The 20,995-nt window shown below is 40.9% G+C and overlaps 1 protein-coding gene across 1 annotated transcript in view; it reads right to left on the bottom strand.

Moving 5' to 3' along the window:
- The window catches only part of LOC110543016 (transcription initiation factor TFIID subunit 1), a 63,770-nt gene extending 44,853 nt beyond the window's left edge, over positions 1-18,917 (bottom strand). The window contains exons 1-14 of the mRNA XM_060375292.1: positions 18,620-18,917; positions 17,901-18,015; positions 17,653-17,766; positions 14,087-14,206; positions 12,337-12,578; positions 10,620-10,838; positions 9,991-10,209; positions 9,256-9,463; positions 5,293-5,469; positions 4,300-4,427; positions 4,100-4,207; positions 3,832-4,005; positions 3,213-3,386; positions 2,620-2,724 (exon numbers count right to left, since the gene is read on the bottom strand). Of these exons, the coding sequence (XP_060231275.1) occupies positions 2,620-2,724; positions 3,213-3,386; positions 3,832-4,005; positions 4,100-4,207; positions 4,300-4,427; positions 5,293-5,469; positions 9,256-9,463; positions 9,991-10,209; positions 10,620-10,838; positions 12,337-12,578; positions 14,087-14,206; positions 17,653-17,766; positions 17,901-18,015; positions 18,620-18,796 (2,280 nt within the window). The 5' untranslated portion in view covers positions 18,797-18,917. The remainder of the gene's footprint in view (positions 1-2,619; positions 2,725-3,212; positions 3,387-3,831; positions 4,006-4,099; positions 4,208-4,299; positions 4,428-5,292; positions 5,470-9,255; positions 9,464-9,990; positions 10,210-10,619; positions 10,839-12,336; positions 12,579-14,086; positions 14,207-17,652; positions 17,767-17,900; positions 18,016-18,619) is intronic.
- Between the last annotated feature and the right edge of the window lie 2,078 nt (positions 18,918-20,995).

Below are 20,995 nucleotides of genomic sequence, written 5' to 3'. Positions count from 1 at the left end.
TACACACACACACACACATACACACACACACACAATACAAAAATAAGTTGAGCATGGTGGTGGTGGTACACACCTATAATCCCAGCACTTGGGAAATATTGGAAACTGCATCATGAGTTCCAGACAAACTTCTGCTCATAAGACTTCCATCCCATCCTTCTCTTCCTCCTCCCCTGCTACCTCTTCCTCTTCTTCTTCTTTTATTTTTTGAAAACAGTTTCTACGTGTAGCCTTGTCCTGTACTAGCTTTGTAGATCAGGGTGGTCTTGAATGCACAGAGATTCACTTGCTTTGCCTCCCTGAGTACTAGTATTATAGGTGTGTGCCACTGTGCCTGTTAAGACTCTCATCTCAAAGGAAAGACAAAAAAATAAAATAAAATAAAAAGAGCCATCAGAACCATCAAGAAGTCTCAGCAGGTAACAGCACTGAGACAGCCCCCAAACCTAAATCTGAGTTTAATCCTCAAGACCCACATGGAAGAACCACATGACAGACTCCTGCAAGTTGTCCCCCAATGTCCATCACTCACAGACACACGCACACACACTCATACACACTACGCACAGTGTAAAAAAAGAAACGAAACTATAAAAGTTGTCACTGAAGGAAATGGGCTGGTTAAAAACCAACCACAAGAAACCTCAAAGAAAAGTACAGTAACAGGCAAGCCAACAATAATCAGAATCTGCTGAGAGGGGCTAAGGGTGTGACTCTGTAGTAGATCAATTGCTTTGCATACACAAGGCTCCAGGTTTAATCCTCCAGTACTACCTGCCCCCACAAACCTAGAAGGAAATGATTAAAAAAGGAACTTTGCAGCACACATGAGCTAGCAATAGTAACAGTGAAATAAATAAATAAGATGTAAGAATAAAGGAATGCTTTACTAAGGTTGCTGTGGACACTGCCACACACTAAATCCTATCACACTTGTAATCCTATCACTTGGGAGACTGAGGATTGGTACAAATTCAAGGTCAGACTTCTCTATATGCCAAGTTCACAGCCTCTTCTAGACTACAGAGTAAGTCCCTGTCTCAAAAAAGAAAGAGATAAAAAGGAAAAGATTAGCATGAGAAATGAAACGGGGGTTAGGGGGAAACTTAGGCAGTTCTGGAGTTAGGCAATCCCATGTCATTTGTGGACCTCCATAATTCTTTTTCAAAGCTATTACCAAAGGACCCCACTATAACCTTCAGAAGAAAGCACAAAGAGTAGCACTTTACCCAGCCAAGAGACTCTAACATTCAAGTAGGGCTCAGTATTCCCAACGGCCACAACTAATTATCATCAAAACGTACCACTTGTAGCAGTGGTAGACACCAACCCAGGGCGCTCTACCACTGAGCGACATCAAACATACTAATGCCACACAAAGAATTTAAAACACTCATAACCTACATTCATTCCTGGTGTTCTTTCTGCTTTGTTTTTCTCATTTCTGAGACATGTTCTTGCTCTATAGGTGAGGCTCCATTCAAACCTGTGTCCTCTTGCCTGTGACCTCCTAGTACTGGAATTACAAGCAGGCACCACCCACAGCAGCCCTGGTTATCCAGGAACTCACTCTGTAGACCAGCCAGGCTGGCCTGGAACTCAGAGATGGGCTCACTTTTGCCTCCTGAGTGCTGGAGTTAAAGGAGTGTGCCATCACTGCCACCATCACCACCCTGGCCAGTGTGTACTTCCAAAAGCTGTTTTCTAGTAGCCCATAGTTGCAATCTAAGCACTCATAAGGCTGAGGGTTGCCTCAGAGCTTGAGGCCATTCCAGGCTACTGGGTAAATTGCAGGCCAACCTATGCTGTAGAGTAAGATCCTAGCTCTAAAAAGCCACACACAGACACACACACAAACACTGACACACACATTCACACACAAACCCCCACAAATCAAACTGTAAAAATGTCAGTATTCTACATTTAGACTAAAAATATAAAAATAACACAGAGAATTATTTTAAAGAAAAAACTTTGTTTTCATTTTAAAATTATACTAATCTTTCTCTTTTGCTGGTTTTGTTTTTGAGACAAAGTCTCCTATATACCAGACTACCTTCAAACTTGCTACAGCCATGGATGACCTTGAATCTATGATCCTCCTGCACTTTATGTCTACTGGATTATAGTAAGCATTTATTTTTAATTCGTTTTTTAAATTTTTTAAATGTGTATGGGTGTTTTGCCTTCATCCATGTCTGTGCACCAAGGAGACTAGAAGAAGGTTCGGATCTCCCGAAACTAGACTTAAAGATGTTCTGAGCTGCTGTGTAGGTGCTGGGTAATCAAACTCAGTACTCTGGAAGAGAAGCCAGTGTTCTTAACTGCTGAGTCACCTCTCCAGACCCCTCCCCTTTTCTGAGGTAGGGTCTTACTACACAGCCCTGGATAACCAGGAACTCAATAGGTAGACCACACTGGTCTCAAATTCTGCCTCTCAAGGGCTGAGATTAATGGTGTACACCACCACACCCACCATCACTCCCAGTGGATCACACTACCTTATACCTAATACATGAACAGTATTTCAATCAAACAAAATTGTTTCTTCTGGGGGCAAACTTGCTCCTCATCTGTGAATTTCTTTAGGACAAAATAAAGACAAGAAAGAATTGTCACCTGCAGTAACTGGCCAGGATGAAGAGAGCCCAGGAAAGGAGATGTGTGGCAATAAACAGTTTCTCCATATTTGCAGTCTGGGGCTCCAGGATCTTTTCCAGGTTTCTAGGAGAAACATAGCGAACTCAGTTAGACTCACAGAATAAAACTAATAAACATAGATATAATATTCCAAGAGGGTAACATTTGCTATTAACAAGAGATACCACTCCGTTCTCCCAAGAAATGTGCAGGGAAAAATACATGGTCACAGATTATCACCACAAACCTATTTAGTTATATTGATAACAAAAATTTCAGGGCTTGGAGAGATGGCTCCATGGTTAAGAACACTTGTTGTTCTTACAGACGACCCAGGTTTCGATCTCAGCACTCATGTGATGGCTTATTGCCATCCACAATTCCAGTTCCAGGGGACCTGACACACTCTTCTGGACTCCAAAGACACCAGACACACATATGTAGTGCACAAACATACATTTGTGAGGCAAAACACTCATGCACATGAAATTTTTTAAAAAAAATTGAGTATTTTTTAAAACATACACCAACAAAAATAATAATAATAATAAATTATTTGAGTACAGTCTCACTCGTTTATAGTAGTTTTTAATCTTGGTTGCCATGCCAACTTGCATCATTAATGGTCCATTTTCCTCACTGTATTCTGCAAGAATGAGGTCTCCATCTTTGCCTGTGAGATCCTGAGGTGTGCGCATAAAAAACATCTCTCCACCACCTGAGGCTTGCCTCTCTTGTTCTCTCATCTGTCCAGAATGAAGACAATACAGACTATTTCCCACAGGAAGATACACTACACACATTGTTATCATCCAACCTGAGACAAAACCAAAACATTCTTTGCATATCATTTTTTTCAATTTCATTGGGAAAACTTTCAAACATATCACTAAAATTGAAAGACTATTACTCTGAATATCTTTTATCTCACTACTTAAACATTTTCCCTACTTATCTGTAAATTTTCTACAGATTTTAGTAAACCAGTTTTAAAAGCTGCAACAAGTTAGCCTTCAGTACAACCATATGTATCTAAGAATAAGGACATTTTTCTGAATAACCAAAATAAAACTGTATCACCTCTGAGAAAACAAACAATTCCCTAATATAATCTAATATCCAGTATGGTCCCCCCAATTTGCACCCCATTTATCTTATAGACCTTTTCTTGTAACCAGGAGTCAATTATACCTTTGCCTTCTTTTTGATGTGCTTCAGCAAAGGCTGGACTGAGTGTGGTCCTGGCTGAGATAGTGCCCCAAAGGAGTACTTTTTTAGAGGTGGGCGATGGAACTGCCGGAGTTTGATCGGTCCCATGTGGGTGGGAAAGAAGGGCTGTCGTAATTCTACAGCTGGAATCGAGTGCTAAACAGGAAGCAGAAGAGTTAAAAGCAAATACTATCTCTTTCCCAGGCAATATCTACCCATATCCTCCATCAAACAAAGCAGCTATTTGTACCTGGATGATATTCCCTCCAAAAGTCCCTCGAAGACCTTGCTGCTTGGGATAGTAATACTCATCATTGGAGAGATTCCATGGATCTTTCACTTCTGGCTGAGACATGTTCTAATGGCAGATCAAATAAGCATCATCAGACTACCCTTTCCTAATACCTTTCTTTGTTCTTCTACACACCAAGTCCTTTTCTTTTCACCAACCTGCTGTGGCTCTTCCTTGATGACTCCTGTTTTTCCTAAGAGAATTCGACTCTTCTTCAGAGATGATTCTTTCTTATTCTCCTTGGAAGGGGAATCAGAAGTAGCTTCTTCCTTCTCATCAGGGATCTCTGAGGATATAACAAGAAATGACTTTGCAATTACTATCCCTAAAAGCTGATTTTCTTTCCTCCTCTTCCTTGCTATCCCTAAAGGCTCATTTTCTTTCTTTCCTTCTCTTCTTCCTCCCTTCTTCCTAGCCCCTCCTCCCCACCCCTCAGTGGAATACTAAGGATTATAATAGTAAGTTATTACACAGGCTAGGCAAGGACTCTACAACTGAGCTGTATCTCCAGCCCTCTTGACATCTTTTTGCATTAGTTTTAAACAGAATCTTACTATGTTGCCAAAGCTGCCCTAGAACACTCTGTAGCCTTGAACTTAGAGTCTTCTTGCCATGGCCTCCTAAGTAACTGGGATCCATGCTACCAGGTCCAGCTAAAATTCACCTTTCCCACTGATTTTTTGGAGTTTCTAAGTAGATCTCTCACTTCACTTCCAGACTACTTTCACTTGCTAATTTGTTTCAGCTAAATTAGATGTCTAATGTCTTTTGTTTGGTTGGTTGGTTTTGAGACAGTTCATCTGTGAAGTCCTGGCTGTCCTGGAACTCACTATGTAGACCAGGCTGGCCTCAAATTCAGGGATCCACCTGCCTCCTCCTCCCAAGTGCTGGGATTTTAGGTGTTTGCCACCACTGCCCAACTATGCCTGATGATGTCTTAAAAGATATAACTGTCAACATTTCTGTATGGGTTTTTCCTAAACAATACTCAAACACTAGACACTGACAGCTACAACTCTGCTTTTTAAAAATCATCGCCTAACAGTTCCTAGTTTTTGCCTTCTCTAACATTTTTATTTCCTCTTGCCCTTTGACATTAATTTAGTATGATGTCAAAGATAAGAGAACATTGGCTTCTGCCACCAACATACCTAAAATCAAGTTCTCATCATTGGGATCAAGTGTCAAGACAGGAGGCTCCAAAATCCTAGGCATGGCCTGAGCATCCCAAATGATATTGTCCTCCCAACGTCCATAAACCAGATCTTCATTATCAATGGGGAAAATGGAGTACCAAGGTTTATCATCATCCAATGTGGCTGCAAAACCTGGCCAAAACAAGAAGACAAAACAGTTGACAGACAGAACAGTTAACAAACAAAACACTAATGCTCCTTTCAGTCATGATCCTATCAAACAAAGAAAAAGAACTAATTAGTGCAGTTATTCATATAACATTCAAAAGGAATCTACTAGAGTTCATGTATATCTCACCAGACAGAAACCATTGCTGACAAAATGTCCATTACAATAGTGTTATAATAGTTAAAACTTAAACAGCCTTCTTACTATGGGACTAGCCAAATAATTATGGTGAGAGGCTAGAGAGATGGCTCAGCAGTTAATAGCACAAGCTACTATTCCAGAGGACCGAGGTTCAATTTCCAACACCCACATGGTAGCATACAATGCTTACTCCGGATTCAGGGGATCTGACACCCTCACACAGACACACATGCAGGCAAAACTCCAATGCACAAAAATAAAAATAAATGAAATAATAAAAAATTATGGTGATAAATACTGACTTTAAACTATATTAGCAAATAAAGCAATTATTGGTAACTAAGGAAAATGCATTTCTAAGAACATTATGCGTAAAACACAAATACTATGCACTCAGGAGACTGAGACAATGATTGTGAACTTGAGGGGTGACTGGCTACACATCAAGATCTTGTTATCAATAATAGTATGTACTTGACTTGGGTGTGGAAGCCCTCTCCTCTAATCCTACAGTTTGGGAAGCAGGGACAGAGGGAGGCCAGCAAGTGATTCGCAGCAAGACTTTGTCTCAAACACAGAGAAAGAGAGAAAGTAAAAATGCAGATGCAGTGGTTCATGCCTATTATCCCATTATCCTGGGAAGCAAAGACAGGTAGATCTCTGTGAGTTAGAGGCCAGCCTGGTCTACAGAGTGAGTTCCAGGATAGCCATACCTACACAAAGAAACCCTGTCTCATAAAATCAAAAAGAAAAAAGTAAAAATACTATGTAATTTACTTGGGTGCGGTAGCATTCTCATTTAATCCTAGAACTTGAGAAACAGAGACAGGGGGAAGGCAGCCAGCAATGTACAGAGAGACTTTGTCTCAAGAAACTATGCAACCCATAAAGTATTTAACTAGAACTGAAGAGCAACAGCTTTTCATACAATTTTAAAATTTAAGGCATTTTTAGGTAGGGGGTGGTGGCACACACCTTTAATCCCAGCATTTGGGAAGCAGAGGCAGTAAATCTCTGAGTTCAAGGCCAGCTTTTTCTACAAACTATAAAGACAGCCAGGGATATAGAAAGAAATCCTGTCTCAAAAAAAAACCAAAACGAAATTATGGGTTTTGTTTTGTTTTTCGAGACAGGGTTTCTCTGTGGAATAGTCCTGGAAAGTACAGCATTTTTTGAGTTGGCTGTGGTAGTATGTATGTATAATCAAGAGGTAGAGTTCCAGGACAGCCTGAGTTACATACAGTAATACTATCTCAAAAAAAAAAAAAATATATATATATATATATAATACATGGTTGGGTGGCAGTGTGTGGTCTACAGAGTTAGTTCCAGGATAGCCATACCTACACAAAGAAACCCTGTCTCATAAAATCAAAAAGAAAAAAAGTAAAAATACTATGTAATTTACTTGGGTGCGGTAGCATTCTCATTTAATCCTAGAACTTGAGAAACAGAGACAGGGGGAAGGCAGCCAGCAATGTACAGAGAGACTTTGTCTCAAGAAACTATGCAACCCATAAAGTATTTAACTAGAACTGAAGAGAAACATCTTTTCATATAATTTTAAAATTTAAGGCATTTTGGGTAGGTGGTGATATCACACACCTTTAATCCCAGCATTTGGAAGGGAAAGACAGTGAATCTCTGAGTTCAAGGTCAGCTTTTTCTATAGAGTTTAAAGACAGCCAGGAATATGGAGAGAAATCCTGTCTCAAAAAAAAAAAAGAAAAGAAAAAGAAAAAAAAGATGCATAATCCCAGCACTCAAGAGGTAGAGAGTGAGTTCCAGAACAGACTGAGCTACAATATTGTAAGACTGTCACAAAAAAAAATTTAATGGTTTGGTGGTGGTGTGTGGTCTGAATTTTAACTGGGTAAATCCAGGGTAACTGAGAAAGTGTGGGGAAAACAGAATGATAAAAAGAAAACTGAAGAACCTACAGGAACCATTGTAAATGTTTTAGAATATTTTTAGTCAGAGTTTTGCTTACACAGTTCTACATTTTTCATTTTTAGAAATGGAATATCAAATATCATGTTTCAAATCTTGTTTTCTTTACATTTTAAATGTTTTGTGGAATTTATTGTTAGCACATGTATTCAAGAGTCTAAAATAGAAGGATTACTTTCAGTTCAAGGTAAGCCTGAAGTACATGCATGGCAAGTACTAGGCCAGCAAGGGATACAGAGTGAAATCCTGTCTCAGAAATCCAAAGAATCAAGGCAACATTTTAATATGGCCCTCTGACCTCAGTGTTGGTCAAAGGGTTAGCAAGATCACCAAGAAAAATTTAGAGATGACCAAAGACTTGTTTAAAAGTGCTTTCATGTCTGACCGACAGCTCTGACATAGCTAATATAGAGATATTTAAAACATTTTTCTTCTAAATTTTCATAAATAATAAAAGTTTCCCATGTCACTACCATTTATATATATGAATTTGAATACTTACATATAAAATTATGTTAAGAGAAAATCAACAAAACATAGTGTCACACACCTTTCATCCCAGCACTAGGGAGGCAGTGGCAGGTAGATCTCTCTAAGTTTCTGCCCCGCCTATTCTATACATAAAAGGTTCCAGGACAGCCAGGAATACACAGTGAGAAACTATCTCAAAAACAACAACAACAAAGGAAGAGAAAAACCCACAATATATATGGTGGGATGTGGTGGCTTACATGTGTAATCCCAGCATTTGTGAGGCTGCGATAGAAAGACTCCGGCAAATCTGATGCTAACCTGGGATACAAGATAGGCAAGACCCTGTCTCCAAAAACACTACCACTCAGGAGACAGGATGGATCTCTGAGTTCCAGGTCAGCTTGGTCTATATAGCAACCCTATCAAGAACAAATAAAAACAAAACAACAAAACAGCATTATAACACTGACTCACACCAGGAGTGGCAACAAACTCCCGTAATTGTAGTACTTGGAAGCTTGAATACGAAAGATGGTGAGGGTAAGGACAGCCCGGGCTACACAGTGAGCTCCAAGTCAGCTTCAGGTAAAAAGCAAGACCTTGTCTCAACATCAATCAAGTAACTAAGCATATATACACAGAAAACAAAACATCAAAAAGTTAATATAATCTTTGGAATATCAGAAATTTCCTTTCTGACAGTTTTCATTCTGTTAAGCACATTGTGTGTGTCTGTGTCTGTGTTTGTGTCTGTGTCTGTGTGCAAACGCACGTGCACCCACTCAAGTGTGTATGTGGATTGGTGGAGGGTTGGTTTTGTTTGGTTGGTTTGTGGTTGGCTTTTTGGTGGAAGGTTTCTCTATGTAGCCCTGGCTATCCTAGAACTCTCTGTAGCCCAGGATGGCCTCAAACTCTCAGAGATCAACCTGCCTCTGCCTCCTTAGTGCTGGGATCAAACGCATCTGCCACTAACTGCCCAGCTAAGCACTGTATTTATTTTAACCTGGTGGAGAAAAAAAAATTATAAAATGATAAATTGCCTTGATGAACATTCTTTTTTAAACTCAGGGATGAGATTTAAAGCATTTCACTATCCCTCAGCAGCCTAAAAGAGAGTAACTAGGATTAGTTATGATGAATGAGATGAGGACTGTGTGCTAGGTACTGCCAGCACAGAGACACACCTTGCTGAACATTGTAAGCCATAGCATTCCTAGTCATACTGGAAGGAAGCCAGCCTGCCAAACTTGCACGCTGAGGTTTTGTTCCTTTGTGCTTCACATCCTCCCCATCCCAGATGATATCATCTTCCCAATGTAGTTGTGTCACCATTAGGAAGTTTTCATCTGCCAGAAGATCAACGCCATTGCTTTCCTCAGGTTTTCTTAATTTCTGTACAAGTAGAAAGAATAATGAATCAACCAGTACTGGTCAAAGTTCACAATGCAGAGCCTAAATGATTCATGAGATATCTCAAGTGGTGCTTTTCCAGGCTTAGTGTCCAATACCCGCAATCCTAACACTTGGAAGACTGACAGGAGAATTCCAAATTTGAGGTCATTGCAGGATACACAATGAAAACCTGTTTCAAAAGCCAAGGATTGAGAATGTAGCCTCGAGGTAGAGTGCTTGCCCAGCATGTGCAAGACCCTGAAATCTCCAGCAAGGGAAAAAATTGATGTTTTACTTGTGCAAATTACCTGATACTGAAAAAGTATCTGTCCCCTCTCTAACTCCTACTTTAGAACAGTGCCTATTTCAAAAACAGAATCCTTAAAATGTGGCTTAGTAATAGTTATGTCCTACTATGCAAATATCATACTAAAGTTTCTACCCAAGAAGTTCTCAGCTGAGAAATTTGTAAAAATGATAGAACCCGAAGCACACTGATTCCTCTCTCATATACCAGAGTTGATTACCTTCACCAGGTCGTATTTCGTTGTAGGTTCATGTTCAGTCTTCCTCATTTTGAAGCCATAGTCAAACCCACTGCCATCTTCAGGGACTCCTAGCATATCGTACCACAACCGGGCAGGTCCATAACGCCATTCTGCCACTCTTGGTTTGGTATCCATCACTTTATCAGTGTCTCCAGTTGACTGGGAAAACTTGGATTCCACAGGAGCCATCATTGTGATCTGTAACAGAGTCAAAGATGTAGAGTTAGGGTTCTCTGTGTCAAATGACCTAAGGCTACAGAGAATTAACAATTATAAGGTGACTTAAGAGAACCACAAGGATGATTCCTGAACAGTAATTTTAACCTGATGTTAGACTATGAAAAAACAGAGGTACATCATGGCATGCTCTGTCCATGAGTCATAGCTTTGCATTCAGCAATGTATCACCTTTACCCTGCATTGACCTACTGACCAAATATTTTCTATTACAACAGGGAAGGTTAGACCACTGGATTTAACTCATAATTATTCATTGAAAATTAGCAAAGAACTCTTCATGCTAAAGTGTTAGTTCCAACTTTGACATAAACTAGAGAGCTTTCTATGTGTCCCCTTGTACACTTTAAACCCATGTCTACTTTGCCTACTTCATCATCAGAGAGACATTGCTCTGGTGGGGGAGGTGGAGCATAGTCATAGTTCCACAGAGATTTCTGGTTGACTTCTAATTCTCCTGAGCACTCCTCCTGGGTCTGCTCTTCCTGTATTATAAGTTCACGGTGCTTCTTTTTCCTCTTTCTCCGAGCACTCCTCCAAACAGATGGGACATTCTTCCCTGGTCCAAAAAGCCGTAAAAAGCGTAACACCTAGAACACAGAATATACTAGTATGTCAGAGATACAGTATCTGAAAAACTCTCAAGTGATCTCTTTAGTTGCAGGAAAGAAAATAAAAGTGCGCTAAGTTCAGACCACAAAATTGTTGTCCCTAAATAGGACAATAATTTCTTTTTCCTTTTCTTTTTGAGGAGCTAAGGTGGTAGTGGGATTTGAACCTAGGGCCTTGCTTGCATTCTACCACTGAGCTACATTCCCATTCCTTAGCTTTTTTTTATTTCTGTTTTCTGAAACAGGGTCTCAATAAGAAACCTTGGCCTGGAACTTTCTACATAGAACAGGCTGGCCTCAGACTCAGAGATCTACTTGCCTCTACCTGCGTTTAAAGGCATGCACGACCATCCCTGACTAGTCTTCATCTTCTTGAGACAGGGTCGCACTAAGCTGCCCAGATTGCTCCTGAACTCACTCTGAAGCACAGGAAGCCTTGAATTCATGATCCTCCTGTCTTAGCTCCCTAGTTGCTGGGGTCAAAGGTCTATACTTCTAGGATTGATGTCCCCGCAGACTCATATATTTGAATGTTGTGTTCCCAGTTAGTGAAACTGTTTGGGAAGGATTAAAGGATATGGCGTTATTGGAGAAGGTGTGTCACTGGGGGTGGGCTTTGAGGTTTCAAAGTCCAGGCCAAACCCAGTCTCAAGCTCTCTCTGCCTGCAGATCCAAACATAAGCTCTCAGCTACTGCTTAGATGCCACTGTGCTCCCTGCCATAATGTTCATGGACTAACCCTCTGAAACTGGAAGGAAGCATCCAATCAAAGCCTTCCTTTATATGTTGCACTGGTCCTCATGTCTCTTCACGGCAATAGAACAATAACTATGACACTTGGTCTACTTTTTGTTCTAAACGGAAATTTATTTTTTTAGCCATGAATTGATGTGTGTGTGAGTGTCTGCAGGTGTACATGCATACAGGTTTGGAGGTCAGGAACAAGTATCTAGAGTTGGTTCTCTCTGATCAATTTCTGGATTGCTGGGGAGACCCTCAAGTGCCTTTAACCAATGAATCATCTCAACAGCCGCTAACTGGACAACTTTGTTGTTGTTGTTTGAGACAGGGCTCTTTACACTGCCTTGGCTGTTCTGGAACTCACTATGTAGACCAAACTGGCCTACAACTCACAGAGACCCACCTGCTTCTACCTCTCAAGTTGGGATTAAAGGCATTCATGATAACCTTTGGCAAGAGGACAGTATTTTTTGTTTTCTTCTCTTTTTTTGTCGTTTTTTGTTTGTTTTTTAACAAGAAAGTTTTTAATGCAAACATTCTAAGCCCCATTTCCTATGAATACATACAACTTCACAAATGACCTAATACAGCATAAAAAGTTCCTACATAAACAATTATCTGCCACTAAGTAAGGATATCATTAACTCTCAAGCACTGTATATTCAGCATTATAACAACAGAACTTGGAATCTGGAAAAAGTCAGTTTTCATTATGGACATTCCCCATGCAAAGTACCTTTCCAGGCCTAAATTCTGGAAAAAGTTCTGTGACATTTGGCAACAGCTTGGTGGCATCATGTTGCATAATCCCAGCCAATGGTAACGTCAGCTTTCCATCCTTAGATTCTGCCTGTGTTGTTTCCTGAGCTCCCATCTCAGATTCTGAGTCAGAGGAACTACTGAAATCCACTTTCTCTGAGGCCAAAGAGGAAGGGGCAATGATGGAAGGCAAGATAATGCCTTCTCCATCTTCAGACACTGCAAAAGGAAGAGAAACCCCTTTGGCATGAACTGTGAACACATTTCCTCAAATTCAGCCAACAACCCCTTCTAAGATACTGTGCATGGCTTAGTGGCAGGAGATATAATCCCAAGCAATCATACTGCTAGTATGCAGGCCAGAAAACTCATCCAACTTGTTATTTCCCGCCATCCCCAACTCACCTTGGACCTGGAACCTTAGGTTGTGATGAGAGAAAACAAGTACGATCACTACATTTACTACTTTCCATAAATGACCAAGACTGTGCCCAATATTGTGATTAATAGCAAAATTATATTAATACTTCACATTAATCAGGCCCTGTTATGTTCAGTTCAGAGATCTATAGGATGGAGAATATTGAAAGCCCACAGAATATCAGAAAATGAATTCTATACACAAAGTTAAATAACATTTACTCTAAAAACTACAAAAAATGGCTCAAAGATCCAACTAGAGGAATTTAAGTTAATATAGCCTCAAAATACAGAAGAACAAGGCTGGGCATGGTGGCACACACCTTTGATCCCAGCACTCAGGAAGCAGAGGCAAGCAAATCTCTGTAAGTTCAAGGCCAGCCAGCAATACACATTAAGGCTCTGTATAAAAAAAAAAAGTTGTCTTTCCCTGTTGTCTGACCTATGACAGGATTAATACCATTACAGGGATAAGAATAGTGAAACGACAGCTCAAGACCTTATCAATCTTTGAAATTTCTGAATATAAGTGATTCTGCAGATTCTGCATTCCAGAAGGTTGCTCCATTTTTGAGACAGTGCTTTGTTACATAGTCCTAGGTAGCCTCAAACTAGCAGTCATCCTCCTGCCTTCAGAGTCCTGGGAACGTAAGTGTCCACTACCATGCCCAGATTAAAAGCTTCTTTTTTTTCAAAACACATAATTTCCAAATACAAGTATATAATTCAGTTGCATCAGAAAGTCTTAGTTGAACAAAGAATGTGGTAGCTCATACATGTAATCCCAGCACTAAAAAGGCAGAAACAGAATGATTGCTACTACAGGTTTGAAGGCAGTCTCGCCTATTATACAAAATTCCAGTGAGGGGCTTCATAGTAAAACCCTGTCTTAAAAAAAAGGTTCTTGGGAAACTCTTCTGAATCAAACATTGCAGAAGAACCAGGTATCTAGGTAACTGTGATGAGCAGCCTAATTTGAGAAGCAGTGAGTTAATTTATTATTTCTTGACTGTCTGCTACTGAGCATTTTAAAAGGAAAATTTCTATTCAATAGAAGCACTGGACTCTAATACTTTTTTCTATAAGTCCCATCCTTTTCTAACCTATTTTTTAAGACGCTTAAACATTCCCAAAGTCTGGTTTTATGAACAGAAGCTATTTCTATTCATATCACCATTGGACTCTAATACTTTTTTCTATAAGTCCCATCCTTCTCTAACATATTTTTTAAGCCCCTTAAACATGCTAAAAGTCTGGTTTTATAAACAGAAACTTTCCTAAAAGGAAAGTAGACCATTTTTACTTACCATCAGTAACACCATCTTGGTCTTTATCTTTCTTTGGTGGTCCTAGGCGTGGAGGTGGGGGAGGCATCAACTTGCAATCAATATCTTCACAGTCAGCATCATAGTCATCTTCATCATAATCTGGTAAAACCAAGGTGATCTCCTTAGTATGAAGAATGCTATACAATACTCTAGAAAGTGTCAAGAAAGTGGACACGGGCGAAGATGATCAATCCTCATTTAGAAAGACAAATGGGATGTGCATTGAAGGTATGACAGGAATCTACCGCAAAAGGCATCTGAAAGACTCTACCTAGCAGTGTTTCAAAGCAGACACTAAGACTCATAACCAAACCCTCAGCAGAGTGCAGGGAATCATATGAAAAAAGGGGAGTTAGTATGATATGGAAAGAATAGGAGCTCTACAAGGACCAAATATATCCGGGCACAGGATCTTTTCTGAGACTGACACTCAACCAAGGACCATCTATGGATATAACTTAGAACTTCTGCTCAGATGTGGCCCGTGGTAGCTCAGTAACCAAGTAGTTTTCCAAAGTAAGGGGAACAAGGACTATTTCTAACAGGATCTCAAGGTCAGGCTCCTTGACTCCCCCCCACCAGGGGAGAAGTCCTGTTAGGTCACAGAGGAGGACTATACAGCCAGCCCTGAAGATAAAACAGGGTCAAATGAAAGAGGAGGAGGTCCTTCCCTATCAGTGGACTTGGAAAGGGGCAGGGAGGAGACCAGGGAGGGAGTGTGGGGTTGGGGATGGAATGAGGGAGCAGGATACAGCAGGGACACAGAGTTAACAAAATGTAACTAAAAAGAAAAATTAAATTAAAAAAAAAGATGTATTTGAAAAAAAAATACCCTGGAGCTCCCTTCAACTCTCAAGAATTTAAAGCACGACAAAAGTGTTATGAATCCTTTAAGAATACATCAGAATCAGGTGTGTGTGTGTGTGTGTGTGGCACTAACCTTTAATCTGAGCACTAAGGAGGCAGAATCAGGTAGATCTGAGTTTGAGGCTAACCAGGGCCACAAAGTAAGAAGCCATCTCAAAAAACAAAGAACAAAACAAAAACAACACAGGAGATATAGCTTCTGCCTTCAGAAAGATATAGTATAGCCAAATGTTCATCTCCTACATGTGGTATGAGAGCTTCCCGGAACTGTTTGAAACATTTTCCTTATCATACTGGGTTTTGATTTCCGTTGTTTAATGTAGTTGAATATTCTTTCCCAGTTTAAAAAATTAAACACAGTAAAAACTAGATTTTTCTTCACAGTTCCCAAGTCCTTGGTACATTTTCTTCTCTCTATCACTGGCATTCTTTTCAATACTGGCAATATTCAGTAATTGGTCCTGGACAACATAGTTTTGGTTGGTTTTTTTGTTTGTTTGTTTTTTGTTTTTTAAGAAAAAAAATTATTCTCTGTACAATGGCAAGGTGTCAGAACACATGGGACTAGAGTTACAGACTGTTGTGAGCTGCCAGGTGGTTGCTGGGAATTGAACCCGGGTCCATTTGGAAGTGCAGCTAGTGCTTTTAACCACTGAGCCCTCTCTCCAGCCTCCTTGTTTTGTTTTTTCAAGACAAAGTTTCTATGTAGTCCTCGCTGTCTTGGAACTTGCTCTGTACATGACAGTGGCCCTGAATTCAGAGATCCACCTGCCTCTGCCTCCCAACTGCTGTGGATTAAAGGTGAACACTACCATGACTGGGCAAAGGTCTGTTAATATGTTTTATGTATATGGGTGCTTTTCTGCATGTACATCTGCACACCAGAAGAGGGCCTTGGATCCCATTATAGACGGTTGTAAGTTGACATGTGGTTCCTGGAAATTAATCTTAGAACCTCTGGAAGACCTCTTAACTGCTGAGTCATCTCTCCACACCTCCATATTCTGTATTTAATGTTTTGACACAAAGTCTTCTGTAGCCTAAATATCAGGATTACAGGCATGCACTACCTTGCCTGCCCAAATATTCTTTTGATTTAAATATTTACCTTTTTCAACAATCACTCACCAGCCAGTATGGTGGAGCATGCCTGTAATCTCAACGCTTGGGAGTGAGAGGCTGGATGATTAGTGTTCAAGGCCATCCTTAACTACTTACCAAGTTCAAGGCTGGTCTAAAGTATATGATATAATGGCCCAAGGCAGCAACCAAAAACCCAAAAGGGAGCTGGCAGGATGGCTCAGTGGGTAAAAGCACCTACCACTAATCCTAACAACCTGAGTATGATCCCCAGGGCCCACATGGTAAAAGGAAAGAACTAATTATTTTAAGCTGTGCGTTGGATCATGTGCTTCCACACACAAATAAATGTAATTTTTAAAACAACAAAAAAATAGAACCTGGGCCAAATCCACCTATCTCTGCTTTCCACCCTACTAATTTTAATCTAAATGGATGTATTTTGCCCTGTGTTACCTTATTTCTATAATTTTACCACAACTTGGCTGCCGAAAGGAATATTTCCAGTCAGATTATCAAGGCTCTTTTTTGGAAGGGTGAGGATGGGGGAGGTTTCTAGATGCTTTCCCATCATGTGACCAAAAACTTATATTCCCAAAAATAATTAACAATTTTATGGATTACAGAAGAAAACTGGGTGATTACTACAAATGACAAATTCAAGTATCAGATAATAAATGTAATATAGAGTTGCGATTAGAACCTTTAGAATTCTGACCCTGAAATATTCCTTCATTTTACTACATGATTTAACAATCATACTGGCTAGCACCTCCTTATGGCATCAAATCTCAAATAATGTATATATAAAGAATCTACAAAATGTGTTTTCCCTTTGATTTTTGCTACTTGTTTACCAGTTTCTTAAACGAAGAATCAAACAAAATAGCCTGCTGAGGCCTGATACTCAAATATCTTTAATCCCAACACATGGGAGGCAGAAGAAAATAGATCTCTGTGTATTACAGGCCAGTCTGGTCTACACATAAAGTTCCAGGCCTGCCACCTACACAATGAGACCCTACCCTGTCTCAAAACACCAAACACCAGGGGCTAATTCATTTCCCTGTCTTTTTGTTTTGGGTTTTTGTTTTGTTTCTCTTTTGTTTGCTTGTTTTCAAGACAGGGTTTCCTGTGTAGCGCTGGCTGTACTGGGACTCCCTATGTAGACCAGCAGGTTGGTCTCTAACTTACAGAGATCCACCAGCCTCTGCCTCTAGAGTGCCGGTTAACATCACGACACCTGGCTTCCCCATTACTTTCTTATCTCATTTTCTTAAATCTGTAGACAAGTCATAACTTTACAGCAAATGTCTGAGACACTATGTCTTTAATCTCAACACAAAGACACAAGAGCAGGAGCATCAACCCTTGACCAACACTTCAAGTCCTTCTTAGCTATGTATGAAGCTTGAGGCCAGCTTGTGACACATGAGACCCTATCCGAAAACAAAATAAAGGAAAAATTCCGGGTGATCTCCACTAAACCTGCATCTTTAATCCCAGCCCTTGGGAAACAGGCAGGAGGATCTCTGCCAGCTTGAGACCATATGGCATACACAGTGAGTTCCAGAACAAGCAGAGCTATGTTGAGAGACCTCGGCAAAGGGGTTGCAAGCTCCCCATTGTCTGCTGATATCTTCGGCTTTCATCTTCTGCCACCTCACTGATGTCTGAATAGTCCACAGCATCTTCTCTACTCCTAATCCAGCCTATGGATTAAAAACAGAGATAACTCAAGAAAAAGCAATAATTATCACTTTTTAGCTAATCCCCACTTAAAAGTAAGTGTATAATAGCTAGCCTCCCCAGACCCACACAATATTCCCCATAGTCCACACTTCACCTTCATCATTTACCAAGGCACCATCAGTCCCAGCCAATTCTTCATTCGCCGTGAGTTCAGTGATCAGGCTGCCCAGACCTAAAGCCCCCAAGCCTGCAAGATGTTTCTTGCACTCCTGGAAAAGGGACAACAGAAGACTTGAAAGTAACAACTAAACCTGAAGGTCCTACACAAGGTCTATTTCCCTTGCTCATAATAAAGTCACTAATCCATTTAAGAAATTATTCCACAATGTGCTCAAAGGAACACCACATTAAAAAACTGTATAGGAAACCCACTAAACTCCATATAGATCAGATCCAAACAACACAGGTTTCAGCCATAGTCCTGGCTTTTTTCAGCCACTCCACATCAGCAAAAGCCAGAAAAGCAAGAGTTCCCAAAGTCGTCAAGAAGGATCTTACCCAGTAGCGGTTCTGAGAACTCTACTAGGTTTAAACCTTAGTTTTCCAACCAGGCAAGTAGAATGTTACGTTCAAACAAACCCTCAGGATAAATGACCGGCACTTAACCGTTTTCCTCTTTTCTCCCCTTTCTTCCTCAGAGTTGAGCCCGCCTCTCTCTCCAGTAGTCCCCAAATCCAAGAGAAGGCTGAACCCCTGCACCCAGAACGGGCTGAAACGCCCTCTACTACTACAGTTTCGCAAACAGCCTGGACTCTTCCACCCGACGTCCCCAGCGCCGCCGCCCTCCGCCTCAGGCCCACGCCCGCGTCTCACATCATCCAGGACGCTTTCGCCCTCCAGCTGCCCTGCTCCGTTGATGTTGCCGAACAGGAAGCCCGTTAAAGAAAACGGGCCTCCTCCGGTGGAGTCCTCGTCGCTGTCCGTGTCCGACATGGCGGCAGGGGTGCCAGCACGGGGCGCGGACAGCCTCGCCGCCCAGCCGGGCTCCATGGGCCGGAAACAAATATATCAGTCGCAGGAAAGTGACTTGGCCAGCTCCGCGACCTACAGATCCTTCCGGAAGCTGAAAAGAAAAACACGGGAGAGAGTGGGCCGTCCTTCCAGACCTGAGACTAAGGAGCGCCACTTCACTGTTTGTGATTGGTCCACCCAAACTGCGCGAAAACCGCGGCCAATTTTTCCCCCAATAGGAAAGAAGTTCTGAGACCCCATGACTTTTGCCCCCTGGGAACCTCTGGTCACAGGTCACAATACGCGGAAGTAAGGATTGGAACCGTATTTTCCGGATTGTGCCGCTTCCCCAAAGGAACGCTGCGTAGAATTGTGCTAGAGGTGGGTTGCTACTTACTTATCCTGGATTTACATTTTTCCTTAGGAAAATGTGAAGCTAAGTGAAGCGAACTGCCGAAACTTCAACATTCACAAACATTAACAATTTCATGGCTTTTTTTTTCCTGAGCACTAGTGGTCATAGCCCTAGGTTTGGTTCCCAGCGCCAACATAGATAAAATGATAGATATTATAAAAGCTGGGAGAGAGGAAAGAAACAGCAGGAGAGAGAAGTGAGGGAGGGGAGGGAGGAGGAAGGGGACAGGGGGGTGGAGGGAGAAAGTAATTATGAGGAGCTGGGGTTACAGCTCACTGGCAGAGGGCTTGCCAGTACGCTGGAGTTCTAAAACCTAGGTTCAATTCCGAGGATTTTTTTTTTTTATTACTTGATTTTGCCTGGTATAGGAAGCTGAGGTAGGCATGCCTGTGAATTCAAGACCAGCCTGGTATACATAATAAGTTCCAGGCTACTCGGGGAGACCCTGTCTAAAAGAAAAATAAATACATATTTGAGCAGACATCTTCAACCAGCGAAATGTGTCAGTGGGTAAAGCACCTGCCTCCAGTCTAACCTGAGTTCCATTTCGAGGAACTGTGGCACCTTTGAACCACACAAAAGTAGACATATTTTATGTTTTAGCCCACCATGGTGGCATACAAAGAATCACTGGAATTGGAACATTCACTTTGTTTCCAAACCTGGGACTTTATTCAAGTCCCTAGTTTGCATTTTTGTGCAGTTTTTTCGTGTTTCCTTGTTCTGTTTCTTTTTTTTTTTTTTTTTTTTTTTTTGAGATGGAGTCCTAGGCCTGACCCTGAGTTTTCATTTTCTTGTCTCAGCTTCCCAATTTACCAGATAACAGGTCTTTGCCACCAAGTTCAGCCTCAAAATTACATTTAATCGCCTCTTTTTAGTATATCTGCAGAGAAGGGTTCTTCCTTTTTAAGATTAATTTTTTTTAATTAGGTATATTTGTCTCTGTATTGGTTTATGTGACTGCAGTACAGTTGTCTATGGAGGCCAGAGGTGTTGACTATCCCTGGAGTTGGAGTTATAGGTAGTTATGAGCTACTTGATTGTGATTACTGAGAACTGAATTCGGGTCTTCAGAAAAAGCAGCAAGTTCTCAGTCTTTATTTGTTTATTTTTTAATGATTTATTTTTTTATTATTTATACAGCATTCTGCCTGTATGTGTGTCAGCAGGCCAGAAGAGGGCACCAGATCTCACTCTAGATGGTTATGAGCCACCATGTAGTTGCTGGCAATTGAACTCAGGACCTTTGGAAAAAGAGGCAGTACTCTTAACCCGTGAACCACCTCTCCAGGCTAGCTCTCTTTTCACTTTGTGTGCATTAATGTGAGGGTGTTAGATCCCCAGGAACTGGAGACACAAACAGTTGTGAGCTGCAATGTAGATGCTGGGAATTGAACCCTGTGTCAAAAGAAAATAATAATAATGACCATGATAGATTGAAACTAATACTGCCTCAATGAGGCAGAGGCAGGTGGATCTCTGTGAGTCCAAGTCCAGCCTGGTCAACAAGGCAAGTCCAGGACAGTCAAGGATACACAGAGAAACTCTGCCTCAAAAACAACAACAACTCGGACTGTGGCTCTTCATAACATACTTTTAAAAAATTTACATATTTTTATTTAATTCATATGAGTGTGTTGCCTACATGTATGTATGTACACTGTGTTCATGCCTGGTGACTTCAGAAGTCAGAAGACATTTGTCTATAACTGGAGTTATAGACAGTTTTGAGTTGCCGTATGAGTGCTAGAAAGTGAACTTGGGTCTTCTGTAAAAGCAGCAAATGTGTTTAAACACTGAATCATCTCTCCAGCCCCTTTATT

This window comes from Meriones unguiculatus, chromosome X, assembly GCF_030254825.1.
Source record: "Meriones unguiculatus strain TT.TT164.6M chromosome X, Bangor_MerUng_6.1, whole genome shotgun sequence".
NCBI lineage: Eukaryota > Metazoa > Chordata > Mammalia > Rodentia > Muridae > Meriones > Meriones unguiculatus.
This window is presented reverse-complemented; position numbering and strand designations above follow the sequence as displayed.